Source organism: Neolamprologus brichardi, chromosome 7 (assembly GCF_056152115.1).
Source record: "Neolamprologus brichardi isolate AB-2024 chromosome 7, ASM5615211v1, whole genome shotgun sequence".
Taxonomy (NCBI): Eukaryota; Metazoa; Chordata; class Actinopteri; order Cichliformes; family Cichlidae; genus Neolamprologus; species Neolamprologus brichardi.
In genome coordinates this window covers 26741459-26757707 of record NC_142110.1, presented here as the reverse complement: position 1 = coordinate 26757707, position 16249 = coordinate 26741459, and the positions used below count along the sequence as shown (strand labels likewise).

The following is a 16249-nucleotide window of genomic DNA, read 5'->3' as shown; positions in this document are numbered from 1 at the left end:
TTATACAGCTTTGCATCATGTTTGTTTGTTTTTATTCCTAATAAATAAAAGGAATTTAAAAAAAAAATTAAAATAAAACACGTTTGTTTTTTGTTTTATTTGCTAAAGTTGCTATGCTGATCATTTCAGCCTACAGCATACGTTTAGTGTTTCAAGGTTAAAGAGAACATTTTCTCTTCTCAAAAATGTGCTGTTATTTAGATCAAGAAAAGGCACTTCAACTTACTTGTCCTGCATATGTTCCAAATTTCTTCCTCAGTCCAGTAGCCAATCCTGCCAGACATTTAGCTGCCATGGAAACCAGCATCACGTTAGCATCTTTCCCTACGACCTAGAACACAGTAAACTTGTCAAGAGACAATTGCAAAACCCAAACCTGTGAGAAAAAAAAAAGCTTTTTGAAGCCACTCAAGAGTACTTTGAACCTTTACCTTCTTTAGGGCTCTGACAAGGTCTCCATAGTCTCCGTTCTCTAGTTTGGGGTTCTTGGTCAAAGCCTCGACAGCCTCCAATGCCTCTTTTCGTTCCTGCCACTTCTTAGCTTCCTACAATAGACAGAACAAACACACGTTATTAAAAAGCATTTAAACTCCACCATTGTACCATCACCTGAACTGAATGTTTATTTTAATATGCTAATAATTACAACTAACAAAAACAGGCCTGTTGGTACACAAAAACAGAAAAACCAAGGCAGACGGGGGAGCTCAATAACTGTGTCCAAATTTATGAGCTGTGTCCTTCAAAGGATGCATTTGAAGGTCAATTACGTCACTTCTGTTTATGCTAGAGAAGCAAGTTGTATTTGTCTTTCTTCTTACTGGGTTGTCTTGGTTATATTCTTTAGAAAATGCCCCATTTCAACTACTGCAGCTTGTAACCTTGTCATATAAAAACAGTTTTAACAAGTTGTTCCTAGGGCTGTTCAATATAACAATATATATCAGATGACGATATGACAACATCTATCTTTTCATATTACACTATCGTTTGTTTCGTGGTGTCGCAAAATAAACTGTTTACGGCAATATTTTTTCATCGTTTTGATGGTCACTGTAGAATTCTCTCTTTCTCTTATATTTAGTATAACCACACTACGGACGGACAAGCGGCTGTTTTTATGAGTTGTCGTAAGCAACAACGACGGTAAAACCATCGCGTGGCTCCGCCGTCCGCTTGTTTATTTTCCACATAAACCTTTCACAATAAAGCTGAAGATCCTGTTGAGATTTTTCAAAATAAACCGAATCATGTGAAAAGGTATGTAGAGTGTTTACGGACGAGGAGCTAAAAAGAGCCGTCAGGTGCTAAAAAAATAAACCTTAAAACAGAGTTTTCCCCGCATCACGCCATGTAATAAATACTAAAAGAAATTTGTGGCTGTTTCAACTTATGTAACACTGGACTCCAGGTACACGACGCCCAGCTGAAAACACTTCACGCAAGTCAAGTGACCGGAGATTCAAAGAATTAACAGAAAATGTAAAATTTTTGTGATATATATTGTTGTCGGGGACAATAAATGTCTTATATCGGAATATGAGATTTTGGTCATATTGCACAGCCCTAGTTGTTACTGTGGCTCTTTTCCATGTTGTATATAAACACCCCCCTAGGTGGAGTATAAAACATATTGGGAACTCTTCCAGAGGTCCAGCTACTCTTTTCCAGCTTGGAGCAGTTGAAAGCAAATGGTAGGGTCAAATTTTGGCATTATCAACATGAATGACTGATCCATTCATTGTACACAGTAGCGGTTTTAGATACGGGCGACACGGGCGGTTGCCCAGGGCGGCATCTCGGTGGGGGGCGGCATCACGGGCATCGGCAAAAAAAATTAAAAATGCTCGTACTCATGCTGCCCCGACGTCATGCCAGCGCATATTGGGAATGTCACAGGCACCGATCGGCTTTCTATCGCCCATTTGATGGGAGTAAGGGCGCCCTTCATTTGCGAGGTGCGCCTGCTGCTTGCGGCGCAGAGAGGAGAGGGCGGGGCGGCGGGGGATTCTCTGACCGGCTGGAGCAGCATCTAATAACCAACTCGCAAAGTAAAACAAAATAAAAACAAACCAATAAACACGAAAACACCAGACATCATGATACAGACTTATAATTTGCACCGATGTTTTTTCGAAATTCTGTACACGAAAAGTGAGCGCGAGAGCCCTCGGTGCGCATGCTCGCTGCTGAAGTCAAAGTAAACTTTGTCATCTCCGCTACAGTCCAGTATATAGAGAGACGAGACGACGAGGCTCCAGTTAAGCAGTGCAAATAAACAAACAATAAATATAAGAAGAGTAAGAAAATAAATATACACTTTAGGACTCGGGGTAAAGGGATCAATAACAATTTAAAATTTACAGTTTGATGATTTAAAGTCTAACACACAACCCGTCAAAAGCAGGAGGCCCCTGCTGCTTCCAAATAGAGCACATTTCATTCATACTGTTGTAAATCCAAGTCCATCATGTATTCATGATTTGAATCCTGGGTTGTTTGAAATCCCAAAAATAAACCTTAGACAAAGTGAATCTGTGAATTAAGGTGTAGGTCTGTTAGGTTATGTTGTGGTGATCCTCGAGTTGGGGGATGGATGTTCATACTGGAGTGCAAAATTAAAACCAATGGAAGATGGACAAGAAAAGTTCAAAGCCATCATGTCTTCAGTTTAGAAAAAAGAGAAAAGAAGAGGAGGAGAAACAAGCAAAAGATACAGGTAAGCAGATGTGTGATTGGATAATGGCAGGTCATCCTGAAACAATCAGAATCAAAATACTTTATTAATCCCTAAGGAAATTATGTGCGTTACAGTTGCTCCAAGAAGAAATGGTAAAAATAGCAAAAGTAGCAGACTAAACTCCAAACAATACATTATGTTACAGATTTTAATATTAATTAGTCATAGTCAATTGTTGATTTGTCCTGTTCTCATTGTATGACGAATTATGATGGCTGTTTGGTAGCTGTTTGGATACTATGCATACTCTGTCTCTCTTCATATGTGTATATTAGGGGTGCAACGATACTCGTATCGATATTGAACCGTTCGATACAGTGCTTTCGGTTCGGTACGCATATGTATCGAACAATACAACATTTTTAATTTATTTTATCAACTTTCCTTCTGACGGTGCTGTCTGTGTTGAGCAGATCTGGCGTCTGGAACTATTTTGGTCTTCATGTGACGTATGACCCTGAAGGTAAGCGTGTCATGGACTAAAGTAAAACAGTATGTCAGATGTGCCACGCAATGCTCAATTACATGAGTGGGAACTAGTGTGTTAGCGCAGTTAGCTCGTTAACGTGTTGACGCTGTCCAGCCCCACGCACGGGGCAATCCGCGGTAGCTCGTTAACGGAGATTTGCCGTGTTGTGGCCTTAACCTCATTTCAGATTAAGGCTGACAGCACTAGTGGGAACACAATGAATATGACTGCACATTTACCCGATAGCATCCTAGTGCAAAGACAAGTGGAAGCAGACAAAAACAACAAGCACGCATACAAACTTTACCGGAGTCATTTAGACAGCCGTTAGCACATGATTCTCCTTATGGGGACCTGATATGTTTAATATGCTGCTGAGAATATAGCCCAGAAGAAGCGTATAGTATAGCTTTTATTTTGGAAAGAGCCATTTCTCTGTAATAAACTCTTTTCCAAAGATGGGTGATTCCTCAATCAGATACAGGGCTCGCAAAATCACTAGCCCGACGTCCCGGGGCTAGCGATTTTTCCAGTCGGGCTGCCCTGCTCTGCTCGTCGGCCTATCATAAGAAGGAAAAATATATGTCAATGCTTTTGCATTCTTTCGGAAATGTAGCTGGGTAATTATGTCATTGGCATCGGTGAGCCACTGTCAATATGTGACATATTGAAATCGCGTTTGAATTTGCGCTTGTTTTTTGCTTTCACTTTGCAATCGCGCGAACTGTGTATAGAGAGCGACAGCACTGATTGGTGAGTGATGATAATTTGCGCACCAATTCCTCTGACATCGTCTTATCAATCGTTAGCTTACTATGCAAACATGACAAGTGAAATCTCCCGCAGCAAGCTTAAACATGTGAGAGGTTGATCGCGCAGAGAATTGCTGAGCGTTAAGTGAGTGCGTGTGTAAAAGCAGCAGGATATATATTTTAGTTCTGCTGAGCCAAATAAGACAGGTCAGGGTGAAGACGTGACAGCCAAAGAAAAGCTTACCACAAAACGGAAAAGTTATGACAAATCAGACTATAAGGCAAAAAGAACGTGCAGCTTTATGGTTTCATGGACAAAAGAATTTCTGTGGCTGCAATATGACGAGCTAAATAACCAGGGCTGCACATAAGTGGTCCGCAGGTGCGCATTCGCTGTCAAAATAAAAAACGCGCACAAGATAAGAAGTTGCAACGCGTGTTTGCATACATAAGATTTTCAGGAGGAGGACAGACATTTGTTTAGAACTCTTAAAGATGTCGAAGAAGCTCCTTTAAGCAATTACTTTGGTTTTCCTCCACCTCCAAAGAAATGTCAGGAGTCCGAACCACAAAAGAAGCACGTATTCTCGGAAAAGTGGTTGCAGGAGGTGAGCTGGCTTCAAACAAATGATGAACGCACAGAGATGTGGTGCAGAATGTGCCGTGAAAATTTAATAAATGACAAATTAATAAAAAGGCATGAACATTTTTTTGTGTATCGAAAAAATATCGAACCGTGACACCAAAGTATCGAACCGAACCGAACCGTGAATTTTGTGTATTGTTGCACCCCTAGTGTATATGTGTGTGTACAACAGTTTTATGTTAATGTACAATCCTTAATATGTTTTGTGTGTGTGTGTGTGTGGGGGGGGCGCCAGAGGGAGTGTTCGCCCAGGGCGCCAAACAGGCTAGGACCGCCACTGATTGTACAATTCAGGTTGCTGGTGGTATAGCTGTATTGATGTGGGGGATACTGTCTTTGGGCTCTGTAGGACCAAAAGAAGATAATTTAAATGCTACAGCCTACCTGAGTATTATTGCTGACCATGCCCATTACCTTATTTTGATGTTTGGGAAGGTTTTTGAACTGGAACGCTGCGTAAACTTACAATTTTCTCATAGAAGTCTTTGGGCATCTTTGATAGAATTTCCACAGGCTCCAGCAGCTCATAAGGATCCACTGCCACCACCAATTCCTCCCCATCATCTCCTGATTGGGGGGGGGGGGAGGGAGAAAAAGTCAATACCACACTATGACTATTTCCTCTTTATCTAACAACACGTCAAAGAAGCAATTCTCTACTCTATAAACCTACCATCTGACTGTTCTCCTCCTTGAGCCTGTTGCTCCTGAAACTTTGCTTTCAGGTCCTGCTGGGAGCGCAGGAAGCGCGTCTGTTTGGGAGGAGATGATGGTAACTTCACCCATTCCTCCTCTAGCTCTTTGAGCTGCAGAAAAGAAAAAAAAAAGACAGGTTGATTCAGTTTATCATGACTTGAAACGAACGAAAATGAATGAAACGTGTGCGAAATGTGTGTAATAATGGGCCCCACCTGTACAGAATTAATGTTCTGAAGTGAAGGTCTCAAAGCATCTCTGATCCACTTGTAGATCTCTACTGCAAGCAGCTTGGCTTCATCTCTCACAGCTTTCTCTCTAGACTCAAACTGTTTGGGTAAAACCTTCACTACTGGCTTCAATGTTACTATTTTAGACCCAAATTCACTGTGAAAAGACAATTACATGACATTTGATTATTGTCATTTACAGAACTGACACTTACATAGACTGACTTACAGCAATTTGATTCCAGTGGTCAGAAATGAGCAATTTGTTTGTTTATTTGGTCTTGTGTGGCAGCTAGAGCTTTATCCTGACATGACATACTACATTTGCTGTGTCTATACATTAAAGGATTCTCACACTAACCTGAGAGCCTTTCTTAAAGTCTCGATGCACGCCACCACTATCTTGGGGTTCTTGTTGTCCAGTCCTTTGAGCAGCTCGTCCTGAACCACTTCAGCCTTCTCTATCTCAATGTACATAAAACAGATGTCCATACCCAGCTCTTTGGCCCGTGCTTTTGGCTGGTTGAACACTTTGGTCACCACACCAGACACTACCTCACCTGTCGTCCTATAGAGTGACAAAGACAAAAAATGATATAGGCATATACATAGATATACAAGTACATGATAGCATGCTAGCAGAATTAAAAAAGACAGAAGTTAAACTGTGTCCACACTTAACACAACCAGCTTAAAAAGGGGAAAAATAAATAAATTCACAAGTGACTTGTGGCCATAATTACCTCTTCATAAGGAGTAGTGTGTGGCCCAAACACAAAATAGCACGCTTTCATCAGTGTTACTACTGCTTAATAAAGAGTTTCCCTGCTTTACTGCTACCTTTGTTATTCTTTAATAACTTGACTCCAAAACTTTTGAATACCAAAAAAGGATCTCCGCAGCCGCCAGTGCTACCCCTCAGCTTCCACGTAGGTTACGTTTTTGTTTTGTTTGTTTTTAAAAAACACATTTTTTCACCAGGTGCTCAAAATTATAATGATATAGCAGGAACATAAAACTATGTCCCCTGAACACCATAAGGAAATGAGTAGTACTGCAGCTGTTGATTATTTTAATCAATAATAATAATAATAATAATAATAATAATAATTGAGTAATCCAATAAAAAGAAAAATACGTGTCATATTAATGAGAAATAATAACTATTCAAAAGAGAAAAAAATCTAAATAATTGCTCATTGTTTTCTATTTTATAAATTGCAGTGTTTTTTTATTTCATCCTTCAGCAAGTGTGTGTGTGTGTGTGTGTGTGTGTGTGTGTGTGTGTGTGTGTGTGTGTGTGTGTGTGTGTGTTGCCTGTGTTTAACTTTGTAATTTTTGTAACTGTGTCACACTTGCTGCCGCCTCTCCTGGCCAGGTCTCCCTTAAAAAAAGGGTTTTTTAATCTCAATAGGATCTTCCTGGTTAAATAAAATAAAAATAATTAAACATGCATGCTGTACATGTTCAATGAAATTGTTAAAAGCCTCATTTTATCCTGACATTCATGACTATGATGAATGTATATAAACATCTGACTACAAATGTACTTACACCTTTTCATCATCAGAAATTTTCACAAAATCATGTGGTACAATTTCCAGGGCTATATCACTCACTACAGATAGGACTGCAGTTAGCGATATGAGGGATTAGCCAAACAAACAATGACACTTTACTAATCAACACCAGCAATCCAGTTTCTTAAAAACAACTATTAATAGTCATTAGCGCACCACAATACAGACTGTTGCCCTCAAATCATATTAATGCCTTAAATCAATGCTGTAAAAATCTGACCCTCAAACTAATACCCAGCAGATTTCTGTATTGAATTTCAGCATTAATGTACTCTGTTCTGTGGTCACAAACACAGTTTTTCTGGCAAAACAAAAGTAAAAACCTTGTACTGTTTCTGCAGTTCAAGATAATTTGTTGCCATTAGCCTGCATTTAAGTCTGCATTCTGATGAACAATTGTATTTTCATCAGATTAACAGAAACTCTACAGACTAGGTCCAAAGCTGGTGTTAGCAAGGGAAAAACTAATAACCATTAAGCACCACCAATTTAACTGGCATCATCTTTGAGTCCAGTTTACCTTTATACATTAATTGACTCACAAGGCAAACCACTGTTGTTGCAGTGCAACTCAACACGCAACAGATTATGTAAAACCAAGAAAGCCTGTTCTTTGTTTAGAGGCACAGTAGCAGGTTTTTCCCGACTTTTAAAAGAAATTGCAGAAGAAACTCTTGTTGTTACTGTTACTTACTTTCCAGCAAAGTGGGCATTCTCAATGAAGGCAAGGGCTGCCTCCAGACCTTTGAGCTGAGCCACTGCATTCGAGTCTGTGACAAACTTCTTAATCAGTCCCAGGTACTTCCCCCATTCTGCACTCTTTTCATCTTCTATCTTCTGGAACAATTTCAGTGCTTCTTCATAACCATTCAGGCGGGCTTTCCAAATCTGAATTAAACACTCTGAGAATTAGTGTTGTCACCATATTTTACTTCCAACTTTCATACATTGTTTGGACAATAATGCTAAATGATGCAAAAGGATAAATTCTTTCTCAAGACAACTTATATTGAAAAAACATTTGTTTTGCAATCCCAAGATCAAATAGTCTTAAAGCATCACACATTGATCTCACATGTTGCTTTTGGTAAAAAAAAAAGAAGAAAAAAAAAAGCCAAATTAGATAAATCATGTATCACCAGTCAGCCTAAAACTAAAAATACAACATGAATCCTTGAAGTCTGACATGTCTTATCAATTTAAATGATAAAACATTCTATATGATAGTAATTCTAAGAGGCAGACAGGATTCTCCAGAATCCCAAAAAGTTGATTCTTATGCAGCGTTTTCAGTGGGAGAAACATTTGTCACTCATTCGACTGACTTCTTCAGTCTCATGCATCACAAGACTTCATCTAACTCAGCATGAATTCCATTATGCTGGGAGATGAAGGAATGGTGATGCCAATGCTTAGCTTGAGGCTTCATAAGAGGGCTTCACTAAGCAGTGTGTGATGCAAAGTGGCTCCATCCATATTTGCTACTACTGCTTGGTTTTTGTCAATTCACTCTTGTAAAGGGGGGAAAAGAGCAAGAAAGTACAGCTTGTGTTGATCAGGGCTCGCAAAATCGCTAGCCCGACGTCCCGGGGCTAGCAATTTTTCTGGTTGGGCTACCAAAATCCATCTCAGCCCTGCCCGTTGGGCTGTCATAGGAAGAAAAAAATACGTCAATGCTTTTGCATTCTTTGGCAAAAGTAGCTGTCAGTATGTGACATATTGAAATCGTGTTTGAATTTCCGCTTGTTTTTTGCTTCACTTTCACTTTCCGATCGCGCAAACTGTGAATAGAGAGCGCAGCTACTGACTGGTGGTGAGTGACAGATTAATTGCACACCAATTCCTCTGACATCGTCTTATCACTCATTAGCTTACTATTCAAACGTGACAAGTGAAATCTCCCACAGCAAGCTTAAACATGTGATACAGGTTGATCGCGCAGAGAATCACTGATCATTATGCAAGTGCGTGTGTAAAAGCAGCAGGATATATATTTTAGTTCTGCAGAGCCAAATAAGACAGGTCAGGGTGAAGAAGGGACAGCAAAAGAAAAGCCGATCACAAAACGGAAAAGATATGACAAATCAGGCTAGGAGGCAAAAACAAAAGCACAGCTTTTTTTGGTTTCATGGACAAAAGAATTTCGGTGGCTGGAATATGACAAGCTAAATAACATGATGTTCTGCCGGGTGTGTCTTGAGTTTCCCTCAATTTCTGAGTCGACAAGCACCTTTGTTACTGGGACCAGTAATTTTAAGAAAGACCCCATGAGAAATGCAAGAAATGCATTATTGCTCAGTCTGCAATAGCTTTCCCAGAGCAAACAGCAATTGCAAAAAAAACTACTAAAAATAAACCAAGCACAACAAGAAGTCCAGAAGAAACGCAGAAGAAAAAGCTGTTTAGAACAGCGTGATGTTGCAAAGAGTGAACTACCTTTGACAAAATTTAGCAGCCTTTGCAAACAAAGCAAATGGCCTAGATCTTGATTCCACTTACCTTTCAGGATTCAGGATCTGACACAGACTGATTCATGTTCTACACAGTTCTTACAAGTTCATAGACATTTCTGTTCAATTAGAACCAAGTATTTGAGTTGATGATTGTGATTTTCTTTTTACAGTTGTTGTAATTTGTGTTTTAACAGTTTTTTTAAGTCAATCAAAAAATTGTCCTTTTTTTTCAGGCTACTTAAATTTATTTTGGGCTACCAAAACCTAAAAGTGTCTGCCCGAAGGGCTACCAGAGATTTTGAAATTTTGCGAGCCCTGTTGATGTAGTGATATGGTATAAAATCATGATTAAAAAAACCATTCAAATATTCCTATTCAGTCATGCTTTCACAAACAAGAAACTAAATGGACATACACAGTGTTTCAAGCTTCTGCGCAGGTGAACTGCCTTAAGAAAAATCTCAGACATGAGTTAGAAAGTGTATATCCTTGTATGCTCCATATGCCTATTAAATCTACTGTAGGCAAAGTGATTGCTGGCTTTTCAGTCAAGCTTATTTGTGAGCTAAAAGAGAATAAAAAGGAAAAGGGTGCAGTTTCATTTTAGCTTTAGAAAGTTGGATTGCTCACATTCTCTGTACAGTCCATAACAACACAATGGCATTCCCGCCCATGTTAAACACAAAAGCACTAATCACATTGAGTTCAGGGTGTGGTTCATTTAAAGCCTTTTGTTTGGTATAGAAAAACCCCCAAACAAAATAAAAAAGAAAAATTGTGGCTCTCATGCTCAGGAGGGGGAGGTGGGGGGGGGAGACTTCTATATCTATATAAAACATATTCCAGCTGATTATGCTAACCATGTCCATGGTTCATTGGAAATAAATAAAATAAAAGCCCCTTTAACATTAGTAGCTACTCGGATCGAACCACACATCACCACAACTCGACAGGTTTTCCAGTACAAAATAATACTGCCTTGAGTACGTGACTGTCGACATAGCAACGTGTCTGAATGTCCTGCGACATAATTAATATGCGACACGAATGCTACAACAAAGGTGGACTTCGAGGCAAGAATATAGCTGCTGCTTGGTCTGTGACTTTTTGTCAGACTCAAGGACCCTATTATTGTTTGGGGGTTTTTTGTAGTAATTTCCCCGTTGCTGGGTTACCAAAGTGAGCGTTTTGATTTTCATGAACAAGATGTTCTCATGACTCATCGTGTGACGCTACTGACCAGCCAATCGGTGGCATCCAATCTGACGACATCAGATTTTAGTACCTGCTTGGATCACTTGGAACCCCGGGCAAGCAGGTACTAAAATAAGTACCTGGTACCAGGTACAATAACCTAATGAGAAAACTGTTGAACCATACGGAGTCCATTCAAGTAGGTACTATTGTAAAACGGGCTATAGTAGCTATTAATACAAAAAAAACCCACTTAAAAAAACAAAACACCCTTCACATATTCCCATTGCTAAAGTACTGGGGCGTACAGCTGCAGTACCCCAAACAGCTCCTCTAAGCTGCGTGTGTCAACCCATCCTGAATTCGAAACAACAACATTGCAGATGTAGAAGCAGAGCAACTGTGGACAGAAGTTTCAGCAGAGTGGAGGTAGTTCATAAGAGATTACAGGATGACTCCAACCTCAGCAACAAGACCACTCTCAGCACTGAGCAAATGCGTTTCATCTTGAGTGACAAAACGTTTCTCCCGCTGAAAACGTTAATTCCAGATGAACAGTAAACTTTTTATAATTTCCTTACATGGATCAAGACAAATTGTGAAATAACTTTTATTAAAAATCAAATATCAAGTAAAAGAGCTGTGTAGAAACATTTACAAATATTTTTGAAGGAAAAAATAAATACATTAACAGAGGACAAGCATAAATGAGAGGCTCACCTTGTGTTCACATTTCTGGTCAATGGGGAGCTTCATCCACTCGCTCTCGTCCCCCATGGTGGCTGCCTGGGGACTCAGCTTCCCCAAAGGTACACTGCTGAGGTGTGGGACACACACATATCATTTACACGGCATGTCCAAAGAAAAAAAAAAAAAAAAAAATTTAAGTCCTTGTTATCTGGATATCTTAATTAATCTGGGAAGCCTCCAACTTTGTAAGCTAACCAGCAGTTATGATAAGTGGGACTTTTACACCATCAACATCAAACCAACACCAAAGTGCACCAGTTATAATAATACATATAAGAGTTTCTTGTGCACACTGGAAGCCTAAAGCGGTTTACTTGCGCCATCATCTGAAGACTCTTGGCTGGCTCTTTGAATTTCTTGATAATACTTCACACTCCAGTTGTTCACACTTGGAAATGCTGTGATAACCTTGTAGATACATGTTCTGCTTTGTGAGCATTAACTCTTTTTCTCAAATCTAAACTAATTTCTCTTAGATTTTTCTTAAGTGAGAGCTCAAATTCTTGCTGAAGTTTTTATACAATGTATACATTGGAGGAAACCCCTCAGTTTTAACTCAAATTTACAAGCTTAGAGCATCATGATGGTAAAGCACATCACTGACCAGTTGATTATGGCAATGCTTAATTTAAAAAAAAAAAAAGTCAGCTATGTGGTGAGGGGGTGGGGGCAAACCCAGAAGAAAGCTAGAAGTTTATAAATTCAATATATCTGGACCAGAGTAAACAAACTATAAGTGTAAAAACATCCTTAGTCTAGAATTACTCTCTCTTCTAACTGGCACCCAACCTGTAGGGTATAAGCACAATATTCAACGTCACACCTTCGACTTCCAGCTTCAAAATCATGACCCTACCTGACAATCCAGATCCACAACAGTATTCTCACACACTTCTGTTAAGATTATACCTACTCTTATCTCTCATCACATAATATATCACATCAAGAATAGCTTGAATCCACCTCCGATGCATCTGGCCTTGCTTGTCTTCAACCTGGTCTCCTGCACACACACACAATTCATCCATCTTCCCATTACATCAGCCAGATCTCTCCTAATACCAGTAATCCTGGTATAAATTTTTTATGTGACAAAAATATCATAGCAATCTATACTCTACCAATGCCATCTGTTTACATTCCTTTGCACATACACAAGACAAGCCTGGGCATGTCTGACAAGTCAGTCAGCCTCAAATTACAATTTAATACCTTTATTAAAAAATGAATATATTTTTAAAAAAATGAGGTGGGGTGGGGCAGGGCCTATTTTAGCAACCTCTAAAAAGCAAAAAGTAAACAAATGACTCAACCATACATCTTAGATGAAGTCCATATGACAGAAAAAACAAACAGTGGTTCAGAAACAATGTGGTACATAGTGGGAAAGTGAGGCTTTAAGCAACTGGTTAAAAATGTATTATGACCATCTGCTAATGTATCTAGAGTGGATAATGTCCTACAGTTCGATCGCCTCATCTTCCCACTGTACAGTCAACAGAAATAGATGTAGCAGGATTCTGAGAAAGAAAAACAAAAAGGAAAGGAGGAGGAGTAAGTACAGCGTAGTGTTCTATGCTAATGACAGCTAATGGTAAGTGTCATTTCATAGCTACTAAAGTTGGGAAAAAGATACTTACACTACATTTGCCCATTGATAATTAATTTAGCAATTGAGGTCACGCCCAAACAGACACCATTATCATGGTCCAGATCAGTTGAGGTACTTGGTTTTGGGTTAAGAAGTGAATGTACATAGTGTAGTTATTTCTTTGGCTAGATGAAGCACCAAACTCCACTGGGAAACGCCCAGAGATTCAATTTAATTTCAATGCAATTTTATTTATATAGTACCAAATGATGGAAAATGTATGCTATGCCATCTAATGCTAAGGGGAAGCATGCATAATTTAAGTTTAATTAGTCCTAACACAGAATCTTGTGGAACTCCTTCAATAACCTAAGTGTGGAAGAGGACTCTCCATTTACATGAACAAATTGGAGTCTATTAGGTAGATGTGATTCAAACCACTACAGTGCAGTATCTTTAATACCTATAGCATGCTCTAATTACTGCAATAAAATAACAGTCAACCGTATGAAATGCTGCACTGAGGTCTAGCAGGACAAGCACAGAGATGAGCCCACTGTCACATGCAAAAAGAAAATAATTTGGAACCTTCACTAATATGGTTTCTGTAGTGTGATGAGCTCTGAAACCTGACTGAAACTCTTCAAATAAACCATTCCCCTGCAAGTGATCAGTTAGCCGTTTTGCAACAACACTTTCAAGAATTTTTTTTAGATAAAAAGGAAGGTTGGAAATTAGCTTTCTCTGAAAGGTAGATTGGCTCTCTCTAGATTATAATGTTTAATGTTGATAATGCGTGATGCATGCACAGTTAAGCTGCATGATCCATTATTGAACAATACGATAAAATGGTTCAAAATGCTTTTATTAGTTATTGACATTTTCCATTAAAGGATTCTCAAAGTTAACAGCAGGGACGTTGTAAGTTAAGAAATTCATGAAGTCATTACTAGCTAAGGTTAAAAGAATGATGGCTCAGAGCTCTGACTTTTTGTTAACTTGGCTTAGCTACCATGGCATCACTCATTGGTTTTTTAAGGCCTTAGCCCAGGACTACCAAGCAGGATTTTGGCTTATCCAGTAGGGCTGCCACAAACGATTATTTTGATAGTCGACTAGTCACCGATTATTTTTGCGATTAGTCGACTAATCAGATCATGCATCCATTGGATGTACAGCGTACAGCTTATTGCACCAGCATGCATCTGCTCTTGTATAACTATCATTAGCTTACATCTTCAAGTGTTTAAGGTATTTGCTAACTAAAAATAAAGACAAGATGATAGTTTCTTAAATTTTAATGAAATTTGCAGATTGTTTCAGTGAAGTTTAATAAACTCCTTGCTATCTAAAATATAACGGGACACCGGAGTATATTCTGGAGCATCTCACACTTCTGATAATCAGTTGTCTGCTTGACGTTTATTCAGCTGTGTGAAAACTGTAACTTTAATCTCAGCCAAACTGATTTACTCAGGAACAAATAAAATACAAAAAAAAAAAAAAAAAAAAAAAAAAAAAAAAAAAAAGAAAAAAGCCAGACAACATTTTTAAGTTATCTAAGTGATTTGTATTTGTTTAACCTGAGTAGCGAAAGACGGCGGTGGGTTTGAAAACGATTTGCCGGGAGTCCGGTGGTCTAACCGGCTCTAGTGAGCCTTGCCCCCAGCTAGCTATCGAGCTAGTGGGTAACAGACGTCTCCGAAAACGGAGTGCTTTTGAAAATATGTGGTGTCTTGATAAACTGAGCAGATATTTGAAGTTTACATAGTTACATTCTCGCTTGAAAATATGTTAAACGTTTATTTTGTGACCCAGAAAGAATAAGGAGTAATATTAAAACTAACTAGCTGCCGCCATTGTTGGAAACTGAGCTGGGCTGCGCTATGAATTCTGGGACAGAGCTGCTTCTTCTTCGGGGTTTAACGGCAGCTGGCATCCTTGTACATGCAGTGCTGCCATCTTCTGTTTCAGTCCGTTATTACACTCTTAAATCCTACTACTTATTCCTGCGTCTTTTGTGATCTTACAAAGCTTCAAACGATGCGTCAAGTATTAAATCAGTCGTCGACGATTTTGATAGTCGACGTAATCGTGACTAGTCGACTAATCGTGGCAGCCCTATTATCCAGGTAAATACTAGGGTTTGAAAGAGAGAGAGGAGAAAACACACACACACAAAATAAATATTAAATTATTACAATATTAAAAATACTGATATTTTGTGGGGCGATATGTCAATACAGGGACACCAAATATGAATATTTTATTGAATAAATTAAAATACTCTGGGAGCACTATAAACTGGAGGGCGCATCTCACCTTTGTGCCAACATTTGCAAACTGACTTTGACTGATCCCTGAACACACTTGAACCAATGTAAATTTTTGAAAAGCAGAGTTTGGAAAGCCAAGACAGCCAGACAGTGAAAGTGGACAGTATATCCTTTGTTTTAACATTGTTATATCCAGGGGCAGCACAAAAGTGATCCCATTAAACAGATTTTTAGTTTTAGTCCCCTTGCTTTCCACTGTTATCCAACTAATGACAGAACTAATAACTAACTAATGCAAGCCTACACCAAACAACCAACCTGGTGACGTAATGTTCTACACTGAGAGAAGATGGCGCTAAACATGTTTTTAAAACTTTAAGCACTTATTTCTTAAATCCAGCTTCACAGACAGTGTTAGATTTGTCCGTTTTTGAGAGCAGGGCTCTATGATGCAAGTTAGGCTTAATATGTGTAGCATTTCATGTCCCCTTTCAAGCTCGGGTCCTCTACCCAAGTCCTGGAATCTTGTCCCGCGTAGCATCATTGCTGTTCCTAGGACTGCGCTCCTCTGGACAGAGATCTTGGGTGTTGTTTCTGGGATCTGCTGGAGACACTTGTCCAGCTTGGGGTCACTGCGCTGATTACCAATGCGAGCACTGTTGCCTTCACATCTTCTCAAGCTCTTCTCTCAGCCTGTGGTACTTTTTTCAAGCTTCTCATGATCCTTTGTTGCTTCCACTTAGTATAGCGACATCAATTACAGTTGCGTTCCTCGGTTTATCCACAAATATTATGTCCGGTTGGTTAGCCAACATCAGTTTGTCTGTATTTGGAAGTCCCACAGGACCTTAGCTCGGTCATTCTCGACAACC

The 16249-nt window shown here is 39.2% G+C and overlaps 1 protein-coding gene across 5 annotated transcripts in view; it reads right to left on the bottom strand.

Annotated features, from left to right (window-relative positions):
- ckap5 (cytoskeleton associated protein 5) overlaps positions 1 to 16249 on the bottom strand; it is a 44276-nt gene that overhangs the window by 24870 nt on the left and 3157 nt on the right. For 4 of the 5 annotated variants that reach the window (XM_087843389.1, XM_087843392.1, XM_087843391.1 and 1 more), the window contains exons 2-9: positions 11481 to 11577; positions 7808 to 8001; positions 5895 to 6101; positions 5519 to 5690; positions 5281 to 5413; positions 5074 to 5174; positions 432 to 545; positions 227 to 331 (exon numbers count right to left, since the gene is read on the bottom strand). In XM_087843389.1, the coding sequence (XP_087699515.1) occupies positions 227 to 331; positions 432 to 545; positions 5074 to 5174; positions 5281 to 5413; positions 5519 to 5690; positions 5895 to 6101; positions 7808 to 8001; positions 11481 to 11537 (1083 nt within the window). In that variant the 5' untranslated portion in view covers positions 11538 to 11577. The remainder of the gene's footprint in view (positions 1 to 226; positions 332 to 431; positions 546 to 5073; positions 5175 to 5280; positions 5414 to 5518; positions 5691 to 5894; positions 6102 to 7807; positions 8002 to 11480; positions 11578 to 16249) is intronic. The other variant, XM_087843390.1, reaches the window with a different exon arrangement.